Source organism: Perna viridis, chromosome 10 (genome assembly GCF_037379345.1).
Source record: "Perna viridis isolate PV_CMFRI_1.1 ecotype Kerala chromosome 10, ASM3737934v1, whole genome shotgun sequence".
Lineage (NCBI taxonomy): Eukaryota > Metazoa > Mollusca > Bivalvia > Mytilida > Mytilidae > Perna > Perna viridis.
Window position 1 is genome coordinate 2,631,976 of NC_142454.1, and position 17,729 is coordinate 2,649,704.

At 30.9% G+C, this 17,729-nt stretch overlaps 2 protein-coding genes across 7 annotated transcripts in view; both read right to left on the reverse strand.

Moving 5' to 3' along the window:
* Positions 1-876: 876 nt before the first annotated feature.
* LOC148604146 (uncharacterized) lies at positions 877-5,206 on the reverse strand. Of its 4 annotated transcripts, none has more exons than XM_088548047.1 (5): positions 4,464-5,206; positions 3,585-3,899; positions 2,519-2,962; positions 1,888-1,977; positions 877-1,589 (listed from the first exon to the last, which is right to left on the reverse strand). In XM_088548047.1, the coding sequence occupies exons 1-5, from the start codon at positions 4,522-4,524 to the stop codon at positions 1,456-1,458; spliced, it is 1,044 nt and encodes a 347-aa protein (XP_088404173.1). In that variant the 5' UTR covers positions 4,525-5,206; the 3' UTR covers positions 877-1,455. The 4 variants fall into 4 exon arrangements, with proteins under 4 accessions (XP_088404173.1, XP_088404172.1, XP_088404174.1 ...); XM_088548046.1 differs by having other exon boundaries at positions 1,888-1,980; positions 4,464-4,830; XM_088548048.1 differs by having other exon boundaries at positions 1,888-1,980; positions 4,369-4,822.
* A 1,855-nt stretch (positions 5,207-7,061) lies between these two features.
* The window catches only part of LOC148604147 (TBC1 domain family member 19-like), a 30,856-nt gene continuing 20,188 nt past the window's right edge, over positions 7,062-17,729 (reverse strand). For all 3 annotated transcript variants that reach the window (XM_088548045.1, XM_088548044.1, XM_088548043.1), the window contains 5 exons: positions 15,386-15,495; positions 14,601-14,692; positions 10,766-10,881; positions 9,866-9,936; positions 7,062-7,852 (listed from right to left, as the gene is read on the reverse strand). In XM_088548045.1, coding sequence (XP_088404171.1) covers positions 7,784-7,852; positions 9,866-9,936; positions 10,766-10,881; positions 14,601-14,692; positions 15,386-15,495 — 458 coding nt within the window. In that variant the 3' untranslated portion in view covers positions 7,062-7,783. The remainder of the gene's footprint in view (positions 7,853-9,865; positions 9,937-10,765; positions 10,882-14,600; positions 14,693-15,385; positions 15,496-17,729) is intronic.

The window sequence follows — 17,729 nt, forward strand, 5'->3', positions numbered from 1 at the left end:
GCAATAAATTTGACAGTACAAAAACTGTGAACTTTGAACTTAGCATGGAAGCATGTGCATTCATGTACATGCATGTTGTCACAATATATATATCTTATGATGTTTAACTGTGCGCCATACTGATGCTTGTAATGAACTTTCCTCTGCAGGTCGGATCCACACTGAAAAGGAGGGGTTCCTTAGAAAAGGGTGTGTGTGCTAGGACATTGTTTATTTATCATTTTTTGTCAATTTTACTGAAGAAAATGGCAAATTTTCCAATATAAAGGGGTTTGCCAACTCCCTGCACCCCATCTGTATCCGCCGCTGCTCTGAACGGTTTATACGAAATGAGTTGATTGAAACAAACCAGATTCTTTGTTAAAATTCTAACGTTAAACGAAAAAAGAAATTCAGACTCAATCAAAACTTCCAAGAATTATTTACCTCTCAAAGACTGCAGCTTTAGTAGCCGTATAAATAAGGCATAATGGTAACATAGATGTTATAGAATATTAGTTCAAAGGAAACTTCATTGGCAGGGACGGATCAAAAATATCAAAAAAAGAGCGGGACTCTGGTCAAGAGGTTTATAAACAGGGGATACAATATATCGTTTGCTATTTACTGTATATAAGTTGTTATAAACTTACCTTTTTGCGGCGTGAACAAACATTTACAAAACTTTTATCTCTCTGCTTAATCAACACTTACAATATTAATTATGTAAAAAAAATAAGTTTCTTTGAATGAAATTCATGCTTTTCTTTTGTACCAACAGTTCGGAAACAGAACAGGTTGTCCAGGATTTGATTTCGTATTTCACAATTTTAGTATAATTAGTAGTTAAAATAAAAATTCAAGTATATTTTGTAAGCTCATATTGCAGATCGAATCGAGAATGTTGTGTTTATTTTATTTGCTATTCAGTAAAGGATATTTAGATATACATTGTTATAATCTACGGTATCTGATTTTCTCTTAGTCATTGAAAATGCACTAAAATGCAACCATTTTTAGAGGCAATTTTGTTCTGTGATTAAATAGTCAACTTTTGTCGGAAGAAGTTCATTTTTACATGTTTTAAATTTTATACATGTGATCTTTACATGTTACTTATTTTCCTATTTTCCAATATCTATAATGAACAATTTCACTTAAAATATTTTTCAAAGTGTATTGGGGTCGATTGATCTTTGACCCTTCCTCTAATTAATGCAAAATAGCGGAAAACTTTACTGTTTTTCATTTTGATAAGTACGATATTAAAAAATTACATTGATTTATCTTTCATTGACATGTGATATAGCCGTATACCCTCCAGGTTCATTAAACTTGAGAACTAAAACACCCTTTGACACCTGTCCGCAGCACTAGTAAGTCTTGAAACGGAAAACACCTTTAGCCAATCTGAAGAAACACTGCATAGACATCGAAGCTAATTAATGAGATAAATTATCTATTTCTGATGGAATGTTACAGGAGATCGAATAGTTTTCTCCTCCATTGACGTCGGCTTCTTTGTCTTTGTTTTGGTTTCCGCCTGGTCTGATCGTTTCCCCTTACTTTTGGATTCTTATGTCGTAATCTTTTACATTGTTTATCTTTATCTGTGTAAAAAAATAATCATTCATTACAACACAAAAGAAAAACTTATTTAGATTTAAGTAAGAGATTTTTTATATAGTGAGTTCCGTGCTGCAAATATTTCTATGTAGTTTTTTTTTTCTTTGTTTCGTCAGCAGATTTTTACATTAAGTGACACTTTTGTTTTCTCGCCTTTTTTCCGATGCGATACTGAAATTAATGCACAGCATTATGTTTCTTAATTACATGTTTTGTAATGTGTATATGAACTTGCTCAAAATGATAAAAGACTGTCTTTGTACTAACTAGATGTGTACTTACTTGACATGTCAAGTCGACGTTTCGCCTTTACTGTAGGGTTCATCCATAAATCATTACATGCTGATGCACCAAAGTCATGTGGTCCAGATCCTACTAAAATAGTATTTGGACGTTTAAGGAAAAAAGAGTTGAAAAAAAGAAGACAAGGACGACACTAGAGATTTTGAAACAAAGGTTCCAGAGGGGGACAACGCTATTTATTTTCTAAGTTTGGCCCAAATTCTTCACGAAATTAACAAATTTCACCCTGGATCTATCACTATCACTCTAAACATGTTTGTTTCTTAAAATAGTAAAACTATGTTTGTAAAATTATGATTAACCCATAATATTTATGTAATATCCTTAAAATAATAAGACAAGAAAGTAAATCAAGACAAAGCAAGTATTAAATTTAACACGGATTTTTTATATGCAATTTAGTTTGGGATTTAAAAGTTTCTATATGATTGATGTTGCTACTGATGATGAGAGCATACTCCTTAATTGAAACACGTGTACAGCACAATGAAATTTTCAATTTATACGATAGATATTTTTGTAACTTATATCCCAATGAAATGTGTAAGCACTACACTGCTTCACAGTGACACATTGTTTTACTTCTACAAAGCTCAATTATAATACTTACCATTAAAGCATATGATAAAACCAGACCCTCCTTGAGTAACATATCTTTTTCTTCTTTTATCTTGGTTGTAGGTTAAACTTGAGGTAAATGATATTTTGATTGACCCAATGGAACTTTCGAAATCTCTGCTCATTCCGGTCTCTGAGACTGTTTCATTATTTATCATTAGTTTGTCAAAGTTTCTATCGACATCGAAGGCATCGACCGACAGAAATATTCTATGTTTGCCATTAAAATGAATGACTTTTGAACATTCAAAGTAATTTTTATCTATGTTGATGCTTTCCCTTGGAAATGTGTCCTTGTTGTAATTCCATGGAAACTGTGAATGACTAAGAATTATTCCTTTACTTTGATTTTGTGAAAGCGTCTCCCTGTCACAAATTGTTTTTAAAAACGGGTTTTCTCTTGAATCCTCTTTTTGAATGGAAGACAAAAAAGGACCTTAAGTTAATCGATATTTTATTAAGGAAGCAATAGTCAAAATATTCAATTTAATTCTCAGATTAAAAATATCACAAACTGTGTTAAATTGTCGTATATAAATATATGCATACATATAAATTTCCTTTTTTTATTTAATTTTTTTTTGTTTTTGTTTCTTTCTTAGTCTTTTTTAAAACAAGTAGTATTTCTGCGTGATTCAATACCAGCGTATTAAAAATACGTGGGGAAATTGACATTAATTTATATAATTTTTGTACATTTGAGAATCTATTTGTTACTAATACTTAGGTTTTGTAATATTTGATAAAAAAAGTTGTTTTTTGCTGTTTCGTGCCTTGTAACATGTCTAACATTCTTTTGATTACCATGTAACATGTCTAACATTCTTTTGATTACCATGTAACATGTCTTACATTCTTTTGATTACCATGTAACATGTCTTATATTCTTTTGATTACCACGTAACATGTCTTACATTCTTTTGATTACCATGCAACACATTTTACATTCTTTTGATTACCATGTAACATGTCTTACATTCTTTTGATTACCATGTAACATGTCTTACATTCTTTTGATTACCGCTAGAACCTTAGTTCCCTTAATTACTCTTGCATACCTTGTATAAGACATTTCCAGCTCCTAACATGAAAAGATCTTGTCTTTGAAGCCCAGTGGTTTGTAAAAATGGGAAATTTAGGGAATTTAATATTGCATTTCCGCTTCCAATAACATTGCGCAACCTCAGTAGCAAGCTCAATAGATCGTCCAAAATAGTTTTTGTTTATTCTACCGCATTTTCGTCTTGAGACCCTGATGTCTGGCATATATATAACAGTGTTCCGAGGACAGGTAATTTTGATGAACTGGCATGATGATCGCCATGATGTACCAAAACACTGGCTTCCATTATAGGACGCTAAACAAATGCTAGCTAAAAAAGTTGAAGTCAACATGTAGGAGACTAAATAACTTCTTGGGCATTGTGTAGCAGTATTAATATCATATACCCTGAATTACAATAAAACAATACAAAGATAATGTGTATGATGTTAACAAACGTGTCCAGTTTTTATAAACGACAAAAGTTATACCATGCAATTTATTTCGAAGGTTAGAAGTATTTTATGAGTATGAAGAACTCATACTGATTCAAATTAATGATTTTATTTGTTTTTATTTCCGCTCGAGTCTTCATTCTCATGATAATTCTTTGTGACATTGAGTCTTTTGAGTTTCAAAATGTATTTTTCGAGGTTTTATTTCAAAATTATTTTTAATGTATCAATAATTTTGACACACTTCCTTGAAATATATTACAAATTTGACAGATTTTCACTACATTCTCTATCAAAGTTTTATTCTTATATTTCATTAATGATATGAAAAATAATTGTAAATACCTGATGAAATAATGATAAAAATCAGAACAAAAAATAAGTCCATCCTTATGATAAAAATTTTGACTTGTGAGTAATTCTATTTTTCATTTCCTCACTTGCTTTAGCGTGGGCGGTCAAAAGAACTTTCCATTCGTTTTCTTCCCATAAAAATGCCATTTTTGAAAAAAAAGTCCAGTATGAAGTCCATTTTACTTCCCTGTTATATATATCAAACACAACAAAAAATTAAAGAGGAAGATATGCTTCAATGGTGTTTTGTTTTTGTTTTTGTTTTTGTTTTTTTTTTTGCGTTGTTTCCTTTTTTTAAATAAGTAAACACTTATGCATTTTGTCATCTACTGGTGCACTGTGTACTTAGGTGATTCATAATGTCTGTATTATCTGTATCATTTATCACGAACATCTTCAAATCAACGCATTATTAGTTCATAAATCCGAACTATTGACACTATTGACTTACATAAAAAAAACCTCACTTATCACGCTCACAAAACCACGAGAGCCTGCATATGAAATCATTTTTTCTAGTTAAGTCCAGATGCAAGTGAATTGATATCATAAAAAAATCTAATTATGAATTTCCGAAACACAATTTATGGCTAGAATGAAAATGAGTTGTTTGGAAGGGTCATTGTTTCCTCTAGCAATAAATTGTGGTTCGTAACAATACAGAAAGAGGTCTGTAATAAATGGTGCACAATTGGACCCCATGCGAATTCAAATAGCTTGACAATAAACGGTATCTCCAAAGACGAAAATATTGTCAAACAGGAATTCGGATGCCGTGAGCAAATCAAAAGAAGTCCAATTTTTATGTTTTTTGTTACAAAAATGATCTTAAAAAGTTCGAACAAATATATTCACACCCTGATAAAGCAAAATATAGATAATAAAGAATGTCCGTTTTACATCTATAATTGTAAACTTTAAACTTAATTCTAAAATTTAGGACAAAAGGGATGATTTTCTTTTTCCAATTTAACTATCCATTTTTAAAGGCGACTCTCCCTTGTCATCAACATATGGTGTTGGTTCTGTTTACTCGTATTTGTAACCATATTTTGGATTTTATTAAAAAAAATCTTAGTGTAACCGAGGTTTTCGATATCACAATTTGGTAAAAGCATTCATAATTATTTTAACCGATACAAGGAACTCATTCTCAAATACAGATGTAATTGTAAACGGTTCACAAGTTTCAGACCAATTCGTAAAGGATACAGTTAAGATATTTTGTTAAATCGTTAAAGATAGTGTTTTTGATTTTAACATTTATTCGCACATAGGTCTTTATATAGAAACTCGCCCCCTGTATTTGAAAGGAGTTTTCGGCATAACGTGAGTTGTGACCTTATTGTAATGCCTATGATGTGCAATGGTTCTTAACCTCGCTTGGAAAGAATTCGGATTGATACTACATACGATGAAGACTTAACTAGACTTAACTTTTTTGTAGGTTTAAACTGGTCTGGAGCTGACATGTCAGTTAACTACTAGTATTTCTTTGTTTGTACATTTGTGTAACGTATTATTGGTTTTAACAAGGGATTCGGCCCTTTTTGAACTGATTTTTGGTATGTTTAATTGCGTAATATTTTATTCCACAGTAACCAGTTTTAAATGGGGGGGGGGGGGGGTTGTGATTTCGCCAAAGTTCTTAACACCGTCGTATCTTTTTACAGAAAAAAGGTAAAAGAAAGTAAGGTTATGATAATAAATTGTTGTCTCATGACTGATTACTTTCTTCAAATGTTTTCCGTCGTTTAATTGTAAACTTTACCATCACGTGGGCAGAAACTCGAGGTACTAACATTCAAATTCAATAAGCGTTAACGGTTTCTTTTTTATAAATTATCTTACAAATATTTTATGAATGCAGTTTACTCAACCAACCTGACTGTCTTTTATCTCTTTTTTCTTCCTATAGACCTCTTTTGATAGCATTATTCAATAATAGTATCTTGTAGATCAGATGTTTGATATGTGTTCAGTGACATTCCACTTAACGACTGTGCTTAGTGGATTGAACCGATTTCATTGTATTTCATTACATGTTTTTCAATATGAATTATTTTGCTGTTTTTATTTCCCTATAAATAGGGTAGTAATGGAACATTAAGTGATACCCGTCATGCATAATGGTGAGAATAGGGGGGTGGCAAAATGTTAAAATTACATAATTCAAAACCTGCTTTTGGATTTTGCTGAAAATTTATCTTAACCTTTATTTTATGTTACCAAATAACTTTCCAAAGTTTAAAAGAAGTTAACTGATCTGATCTTAAGCTATCATCTGGAAATTGTTGAGAGAATGGATGGTTTCACAGTTAATACCTTGCTGTTTTATGTGGCAGTGTATGAATGGCAGAGACATTTTCTTAATGTTAATGCCTTAACTTAAGTATCATTTTAAGCCAGTTGGCTCTTTTTGTTCATTAGTTTATTTTGATAACACCATAATTACACACAAAAGATTCATGGACTTTGTTCTTTTGTCCCTTTATCATGATGAGCTGATGTATGATGTTTTGGTTATGATGACCAATGATTTAATCAGCTGAATTTGTTTAGTTCTCATACACAATTATATGAGGAAGGAATTAGTTATACCCTAAAAAAATGATTCATATATGTGTTATAATTCTCATTCCTTAAAAACTTAAGAATGGATAAATTTGAAATGTATAAGTCTGTAAATTTTAGTAGTTTATATCTACAAAAATAGGTTAAAATAACAATTACATTTTATTGTCATATCACATAACATTTAAAAAAAACACAATATCTCATTGATTGGTTAAGGAAATGGAATGATCCACATTATCACATATATCTTCATCACCAATGAAATAAATAAACATAGTCAATAAGGTGGTCACAATTCCCCTGCATTTCAAAGTGAAAAGGGGTAATAACTCCATAACAATTAATATATAAAATTTAATTTCTGATGTAACACACTTTCTGATTGGATACAAAATTTTGAACATTATCTCATAGACAAAATTTTGTCGTTGACTGTGACATCATCAACCTTTTTTGATGAGTTTCTCATTAAATTTTGATAGTAAAATTAAACTATAAGGAATGCCTGTTATATTTTTTTCGGCGAATTGAAATAACCTTAGTCACTTGGTGTACACTAAAAAATCAATGCAGCACGTTTTTGAAGTGTGCACCATGTGAAAAAATATAACAGTCATTCCTTAACACATTGTAGTTGAACTTAGAATCAATTTTCATAATTTCTCATCAGTGTCTAAATACTTATATCACAAATATTAAATCCAATTCCAAAAACAACTCTGTTCAATAAAATAGTTATCACTTCAAACCTTTTTCACATTACTAACTCATGGTAAATAAATCGACATGCAGCTAATGTCACCAAAAATTACACTTCCAGTCCAAAGTACTACTTTGAGAATAGACTCAACTGAATCAATGGAATCACTTGTAATGTTGTCAGATCTGCTAAGACTGCCTGAAAGATAAGATAAAAGTCATACTTTTACCCAACAAGAGGCACTCAGGAGCCTAAATCACTCGCCTGGTTAGAAGAGCAATAACAAGGAGTTGTCCCACATTTTTGACTCAAAAAAAAATTTTGGTTGGACTTATCATAAAGATAATTTCATAAACTGAAAGTTTCATTTTATCTATTATAGAATCTACTTTCAAGATATTGGCTGAAAACTGCTAAAAACATAATTTTTGCCTTTCAAGGTCAATAACAAAAAGTTTTCCGAAAATTTTGATCCCCGCAAACTTTTGTTGGCCTGATCATAAGGATATTTTCATCAATTGAATGTTTCATTCTATCTATCATAGTTTTCAAGATATTGGCTGAAAACTTTTTAAGAAAAAAATATGTCATTTTTTGCCTTTCAAGGGTAATAACTCTTACAAGTAGTCATCTGACAACTTTGATCCCTGGACACTTTTGTAGGCTTTATAAAAAGGATCATTTCAGCAACTGAAAGAATTGGGCTAAACTTAACAGTTCTGAAGATTTTGAGAAAAAAGTACTGTCTGACCCCCTAGTTCTATTTTTAGTAACAATGGCTATGTTTTTCAAAGGATCTAAAATACCCACACCAGTTCTATGCAGAATACTCCCTCCAAGAAACACTCATATCAAGTTTATTTCCAATTCGCCAAGTAGTGTCAGAAAAGAGGTTTTGAAAGAAATAACATTAAAAATAGCAGAAACATTGAAAAAGGGCAATACCTCCAACAAGGTTTATCAGATTAAAACCAAAATTTGACCACAGATAGAGCTCATCATGCTGAATACTTTTACCTTATTTTAGAATTTTGCTAAACCTAACGGTTTAGGAGATATATGCAAAAAACTACTGTCTGAGTAACAGTGGCCATGTTTTTCAAAGGATCAAATATCCCCACACCAGTTCTACACAAGATATCCCAAGAAAATTTCTTACCAAGTTGGTTCCAATTGGTCAAGTAGTGTCAGAGGAGAAGAGTTTTGAAAAATTATTAATGACAACGGATGGCGATGATGATGGATGCCAAGTGATAGCAATAGCTTACTTGGCCTTCAGCAAGGGGAGCTAATAAATTACAAAAATAAAATGTTTTGAAACAGATATGAAAATTTCACTTTTAACTTATTCCATTACATATATATCTGAACTAAGTAGGCATACACATTTCTTAAAGCTTTCAAAACATGTTATGAAAATAAGGTAGACATTTATTTATAACAAACTGGATATGCAGACATCTCATCAACCTTTTCAAGATCTATTGCAAAGGTTAAGCTGATGTTTTCATACATGTATCATAACAAATGTCAAATTCAGCTTTTAAGTCTTCTGATGGTACTAGTATTCTCCTGTATGAGTTTCATGGTATACATATAAGAAATGAATGATAAAATAAACAACTTCAAAACTTTCTTCAAGACAAAATAAGTGGAAAATAATACCTTCATCAGATATCAAGCTATATAATGAATATCACAGTATTATAATTCAATGCCATCAAAGAAAAAAAACCTTTTTCATTACTAGATCATGAGTAATAATTTTCTACTAAGTAAACACTTCCTCAATTATCATAAACCACATAAAGGGCATTTAAATATTCAAATTACAAGTTTCTAACTAAGTTACTATGTAATTTCAAATATTGCATTGTATTAGGAATTTTTATTCATGTGTTACATAATTATCCTCTATATTGTTGTACTTCTATTTGTTTTAATCTTTGTCATTGACAGTCCCATTTCAATCAAAAAAGGACAATTTCAATGTCATCAAATATTTCTTTTTAAAATCTTGACATATCTTCCACAGTGAATATTTCCTTGACATGATAACTTTACAAAAAAATATAACCATTATCAAAGAGCTATTTAAGACTGCTTCAAGATTTCATTTTCAAGTCAGATAAATGCCATTTCAATTTATAATTACGTCTTTTGACAACTCTTCAAATAACAGCAGCATAGCATGACATATAAATATATTACCTCTGCAGCATTGTATGATTGTACTTTCAGTAAATTTGTCTTTCTGAAGGAAAAGATAGCTACTGCTAAAACTGAAATAGACAAAACATGATAAATGAGTAAATAAATGATAAATGATAAACATGAGTATGCTTAATGAAGGTAATAATGAAAATCATAACTTGTCTTACCAATTATTAAATGATTCACTGGATGCAGCTTGATACAACCACAAAGGTCAAACCCTGACCATATGGAGAAAATATAGAACTAACATTCAAGAATGTGACTAGAATCAAAGTAATCATCTAGCTTTTCTAGTTAAAAATAACAAACCAGAAAGTTGAAGAAAGCTTGTTCCTTGCCCCTCTTGGTGTTTAACTCGTATCCTGTAGAGGCCATGACTCTTTAATCCACCAAACATTTCATATATGGTATGAAACAAATTACCATAATTTGGTAGAAATCATACACTTTTAATCAAGTTACAGACCAGAAAAAGTGTTGTTTTTTCCTCCTTTTGCTCCATAATTTCTTCACAGTAAACATCTCCAAAAGCAATAATATCTAAACTTTTTATAATGGAATCTTGTCATACAATTACATGGACATACCATCGTATACTAAAGTCATATACTCAAGGTTTAAATTGCTTGTTTTTTGGCCTCTTTATACCTTTTAATCCTATCAAGAAATGGTTATATGTATAATCCCTAAAAATTAATCGAAATCTTAATCACACATTTTGTTGCAATATCTTAAAAATCCTTATTCTTACACTCATGTGAAAAGTTTGATTTTTGTCACTTTTATTTTTGCCTGTAAGTCAAAAGGGTTGGTGCTATCACCCAAAACGTTAGTACCAAATTTCCCGTTACAGTACAATATCTTTTCCGTTGCTATATACATTCACACACTCACCTGGTAATATTTCTAAAGAATTATAGGCAAGTATTCTGTCCCAAAGTAACAAGACTTGGTCACTTGACAAATATCCAGAGAAAGCTCTCACTAACCACTTGAAAGCTATTTTCAAACTGAAATAACAAATATTATTTATCATGTCAGAAATCTGTTTTCTAGATATAGATTTCAAAGACCTTCCAACTCAATCTTTGGTTAGATTTGTCTGCACTTTTTCAGCACATCATATCATTATACCAATGGTTTAAAAATTCCAGACATTTCATCATTCCATGCATAAGGGAAGGAAAGTTGCCTTAGAAAACTTTAGCTCTACATCAACTGGTTTGGACACAATATAGCAGAAAATTTGAAATTCAGACAAAAATTTTTAAAATCAGACCAGATATAAAACAGCTTTTTTTTATAAAAGTAGATTTTTTGGGGTGTGGCCCGTTGACACCTTTGAACTCGAAAATCGCTTTTGATATATGAAATCTGATTGAAAAATGCAGGCAGAGATTTTCATAAGGAATCCATTAAAGGAAAGTTGATTTTATTTTGGGACCAGGCTCATATTTGTACCCTTTTAACTCCAATACAGTACAAGATAAGCCTATCCTGTAAAAAAAAAAAAAAAAAAAAAAATAGAATGTCAAAAGGGACAGATTGACATCTAAATCAAAACAAGAGGCTCTCGAAGAGCCTGAATCACTCACCTGACAAACCACACCCAATTAACAAAGTAAGTAGAGGTATCATACTTTGTTACCATGTTTGACCAAAAAAATGCTGAAAAAGACCATATATATTGTTGAATGTTGTAAGTTCAACTGAATACCTAAGGCACTGTAAAATGTGTTTTTAGAACCTCTGGAAAAAAATTAAACAGGGACCCCCTAAGCCCTGTCATCCCACCATGGGGAGGCATTAGCCCACTATCACTATATGTTTACTGAGAAAGAACATTAAATGAAGTTTAATCATGGCAATACAACATTATCATCATCACCATTAATATCAGGCGACTATACTATGTTAAAGCAATATTGTTGAGATCAAAGCAAGTATAAAAATTAGATGGAAAATGGCAGCCAGTTTGAAATAATTTCGAAAATTTCAGCATAGGTCAGTTTTCTGATAGTGAACAATAGTAAACTCCATCAAAATTTTGCTAAAACCAACAGCTTTTGAGTTATTCACAAAAAAACTTTTTTTACCTTTTGTTCTATTTTTAGTAATGAAAGCCATGTTTTTTAAACCGATGAAACATTTTATTTAAACAATACATTTGTGCAGGATACCCTAAGAAACAACTATGCCAACTTTCATTAAATTTTGTCGCATGGTTTCAGAAAAGATTTTCACCCATTACCCCATTTTAAGCCCCTATTCACCATGTATTAAGGAACAATTTATAGAAAAAAAAAAGATAGGTTTTACTCCAGTTATCATAAATGAACTGAAGTTAACCGAAGCCAAGGACGACAATACTGGCAATGACAATAATGCCAATAACTACACCATACCATGGTTAACCATTATACGACCAAAAAATGTTTGTCGTGGAACAACATATAACCAGGTTGTACAATGAACATGAATGGTGACAAACCAGGTTTACTTCTATTCATGTTAAAGATAAACAGCTGGTATTTATATTCAAAGGAAGTAATTGTTTACTTGATCGAGTTAATAGGTGACATTGGGTATAATTTCTTTGTTCATTTATTCATTTACAGCTGACAAAGACATGAAAAAGAAACATAGTAATAAAACTATCATATTTTAAGAATAACATTTCATAATGGAGACTGTACACCTCAGACACTTTCCAAAGACTTTACCAGATTGTAAGCCAGTGTGGTATAAAACTAGATCTCTTCTAAGTTCACTTATATATTTCTACATCTTTTGTTTTCTTGTTGCCAAAAAAAAAGAAAAAAGAAAAAGAAAAACAGGGCATTTATGAGTATCACTATCATAGTTTATAAGAAAAACAATATTATGTAAGAACTTCAATAATATTACCCTAAAGGTGTTTTAGGTTTCTAAGGGGAACTAACTTTCTCACAATTATATGATAACAAAATTTCCCTCACTTTCTCTGGGTGTCAGAAAATGGAAATTCTAGACCATGTTTTGCTTTGATCTACATATTTATATGACCTACATGTACTAAAAGGAAGCCACATATGGTCTAATCATTACATCAAAATGACTGATCAAAACAACTGTACAACAATAAAGACCGAACAAGATTATTTAGGCAAGTTTGTTTTACTTTTGTTTTTAAAAGAGAAGCTGTAAACATGAATAATGACAAGGCATATTCATTTAATATATACTTCATGTCAATTTGCTCAATTTTGATTTGGTACAATTTGAGGGTAATATTCATATGTCTGCGAGGGTCATTTTATTTTTTTTTATCTATTACACTCTCGTGAAGAGCTTAACTGGTTCCGGTAAATATTTGGTACCAGTTCAATCTTAGTTTTGTGTTTGAAGGAACTACTCAAAAACTGATATAACATATATCAATACATGCATATAAAGAAAGACAAACATGCAAAACTGTTTGTTAGGATTTAATCTGAAAAAGAATTATTATAGGTAAATAATACATAGCCTACTCAAAAGTGCAAGAAGTTGTCTGGCAAGCTATTTTCTAACTTGGTGCTAACTTGGGGTATGGAGGAATGGAATTCAAACCTCTTAAGTTGTAAGAGTAACACATAGCCTAGAGAGTTTGTTACCCCTTGATAATACATTGTTACCCTAAGACACCCCTCGGGTTGACAACAATTTATGGTAACAAACTGCTCTATCATAATATAATACCTACCAATCTAGGAGATGATTAGTAACTTACTTAAGGATTCCTTAACTAAAATTTTAGAATCAGAATGATTAATTTAAAAGACTGTGCTTTACTTTAGAAGTAGTTTGAAAAATAAGAGCTTTTTAATTTGTGTTTTCAATTTTGAATAATTTACTTAGAAGATAAGAAATTCAGAAATACTTAATATAATAAATATGAATTTTGTATACCCCTGCTTTTACTATGGATTGAATATAGTAATTATTGTGTCTATCAGTCCGTCCATAATCTGTCCATCCTTTGGTTCACTCATCTGTTGGAAACTTTTTCTTTAACACTAATCACAGTCATTTGATATTGTGAGAGAAACATTATACAGGTATGTCAAATTGTGAGAATCAAGAATTTCAGACTTGAGCCACTTCCTGTTTGAGAATTTCTGTTCATATTTGGAATATGTTTGAAGTAGAGATATTTTCAGAAAGCTTTGCCTACAGCTTTTCAAGCTGTTCAAAAAAGTTTAAAAAAACTTCACTTTGAATATGAAACACCACCCAAATATTCTGCATAAACATAAACTCTATCATTCTCAATCATACATTGTACATGTCAAATCTATTTTTAGTAAACTACAGTTTCCACTATGCCCCATATTTAACATGGTGTGTTGACTTGGGATGTGATATCATGAGAAAATAACTAGATGCTACATCACAATCATATTAGTTATATTACATTTCAGACCAAATATGAAATAGCACTTCTTTTTATGATGATACATTTAAGTCATTTTAATGTCTAGACAACATACAAAGTGATTTTATTTTTATTGAAATAATCAAAACCAGATTATGTATGTTCCGGCTTTAAGATGCATGAACCACCAGAAATAAAAATATTGAGCATGCAGAGAAACTTTTAACATGATTTTTAAATTTCAGAGAGTTCAACTCAGCATTGGTTAATTGTAAAAAAAAAAAAAACACACCAATAAAAAAAATCTTTCCATACAACAATTGTATATCTTACGGTTGACAACCAACTGTCTTCAGGTGGAAGAATAACTCTGGTTCATGTGTCTGTAACATTACTTCAAATAACAAACTCAATGCTACAATGCCCTGCAGAAAAATACAAAACAAAAAAATGCAATAATGTCATCTAACAAGTCTAAAAGGGACTGAACATTAGATCACAAAATATACAGACACAACTAAACAATAAATGTAAAAGCAAGTACTCCATGTACTTGTAATTATTGTATAAGTTCCCAACAGCCAACTTCACAACTAAACTGGAGTCACATTTTATAGGAAATTATAATACACCAAAAAAAAGTTCACATAAAAAAAACATAACACACACACACCACACACCACACACAGACACAGACACACACACACACACACACATTATTTCAGTCTTATATAAATCAAGGTATAACTATCATTTTGACACAAACGATATATTATGAACACCTGACATGCAGAAAAGACAGTCACAACATCAATGTTATTAATCATTTGAATTTTTAACTCTTAAAACATGAAAGTTGAAAGCTACAAACTGCTTACAGATTTAAGAATGAGCTAATTTTAAAGAATTCTGCATTCTACAATGGGTTTTAAATTCATTAAAATTTACATCAAGGAATTTAGCAAATGACTTGTTTAGACAGTTTTTGAGTTTATCAAGGGTTCAGTTTGGACACAATGATAAACTGTACATGTATTTAATCTCCGTAAAAGAAGATATAATATATTATTTCATCACAATCAAGTCCATAAAAGGGGAGAACTTTATTCCTATCTTACCTGTGGATGTGATGAAATACTGTGAAGTCTATAAAAATATCTGGTATAAATCTCTCTGAAGATGTAGTATAGTGTGATAGGATCATTGTAAATATAGCACAGTGGGGCAACTGAAATAATAAACAAAACATAATCAATGAGTGCAATGTATGTATAAAATCAATGAGTGTACAGTACAGACTAATAAACAATGTGTGCACTGTATGTACAAATAAACAATGTCATAGTTAAGTGTGGCTTGGAACAATATAAATCAAAGAGAAACTTCCAAAAAAAGTTTCACAAAATTAAAATCTATTAAAGGGGATGCATTAGGATCATAGAAAGGGTTTACTATGCTGTAGCTTTTAAAGCTTGTCTAAATTCAAGACAATGTTTTCTACTATGTGTCATATTATGTCTATCTGCATCGGTACGGTTTTATTATGTAAATGTTAACAATTTTTTTTTATTCAATAGCCATATTTCTTCAGATTCAATGCTTATACAACTTGTGGAAACAGCAGCCTACACAGAATGAACTATTAATGTGAATGATCAGTTATAACTCCAAAACAATCTGATTTGTACAAAATAACAATTAATTCTGCACAAAAACAAGGCTTTTATATTTGACAAGATAAATCTCCAGTTAAGTGGTCAGTGAAGGAAATAGTCTATCTCAGTGACTTGATAATTGCCTCTAATAGACCAAGAAAATATTGGTCAAAGTACATTACACTGACGGAAATGACAAAATGAGGCAGTGTGGTATCTAATTTGTAAACATCAGCTATCACTAAATTACGTAATAAAACGATCCCATCCTTCAAAAATCTTCCAGATGAGTTCAATAATATTCAAGTAAATTATAAGATTGACAACAATATTATGTAGGTTAATAAATAAAATAAAAACCATCCAAAAAAAAAGTGTTAAGAACCATTCTCTGTAAGAATCTGGCAATGGGTGGCACATCATTTTTCTCAATGTAGTCTTTTTTGCCTCATATTATATCAAAAATACATCTAGGAGACATTTGAAAGCTATTAAAATTAATCCTGAAGGAGTATGTTGTAGATATATTTTGACTGCTTTTACAAATTGGGGAAAAAAAATGAGGAAAAAAAATTATGGCCATTTTTTAATAGTGCAATCAAACTAAATCTGACCTCTCAATATTTTGAGAAGCATTTTACAAACACTCTGATGGTATTTCTGGAGAAAATGAGGTATAAACACTTGGATAATGCAATAAAATATCTGCCTTTTTCTTCCTATGTCACATCTTACACACACACTTTGCCTGATTCTTACACAGAGAAGTACTTGAAGAACAGTTATATTTACTAAATATATATAATTTTAATGCATTAATTAATAAGATCTGATGGTGATTTCCTGGGACATTTTTTACAATACTAATCAGTGTCTTATTGATTAACTTGATACTATACGTGTATTGAAATTATGTATTAAAAATTAAGCAAATCGGTCCAGCTAGAAAAAATAGACATATGGACAACATCATGCACAGACTTGTCACCAAAACATAGGGGAATCTTAAAACTACAGTCGAAAATGAGATGCTGTTCTAAGAATTTACACAAGTTCAGGTTGGTTTCATGGATCAAAATTTTTGTTCAGTTTCGTTACTGAGGTACAACAATAGATGAAAATACAAATTGATATTCAGGGGAATCTCATCCCCTCCTTCCTCTTAAAACTGAAAAAAAAAATAAAACAAAATTAAAATTAGACTAGTAAATATCTGGAAAGAAATAGAAATAAAAAATAAAAAATAAAATCCTCCAACTCTGTGAAGGTTGGATGAGAAACTCATAACCATTTAAGTTAACTTGGCCTTAAGGCCAGAAAAAACAATAATTCTGAACAGGAGACAATCTGGCAACTGCAAAACAAAAACAATACAGTATGCAATGTGGTCACAACAAAAACAATACAGTACGTAACGTGGTCACAACGAAAACAATACAGCACGTAACGTGGTCACAACAAAAGTTATAATTAGTAACAGTATATCATTTGTAAGCCTTAGGATCAACGCATTCTATTGACTGCTCACAGGACAGGTGTGGTATAAACTGTAAGGACTAACTGACAATGTTTTATAACAGGAATTTAAATTCAAATGCAGAGACATTGATGATGCCACAAAAACTTGGAACAATGTCACCAAAGAGGAAGGACTCAATTTAAAATGATCAATAATTGCTTGTTTTTCAATAAGTTCAAGTGCAAAAGCGGAACAGACATATAACTTAATGCATCACTAAAGCAGAATAAACTAAGTCAAGTGTTTATTCTGTGTAATCAGTTAAATAAACTCTATTTAAAACATACA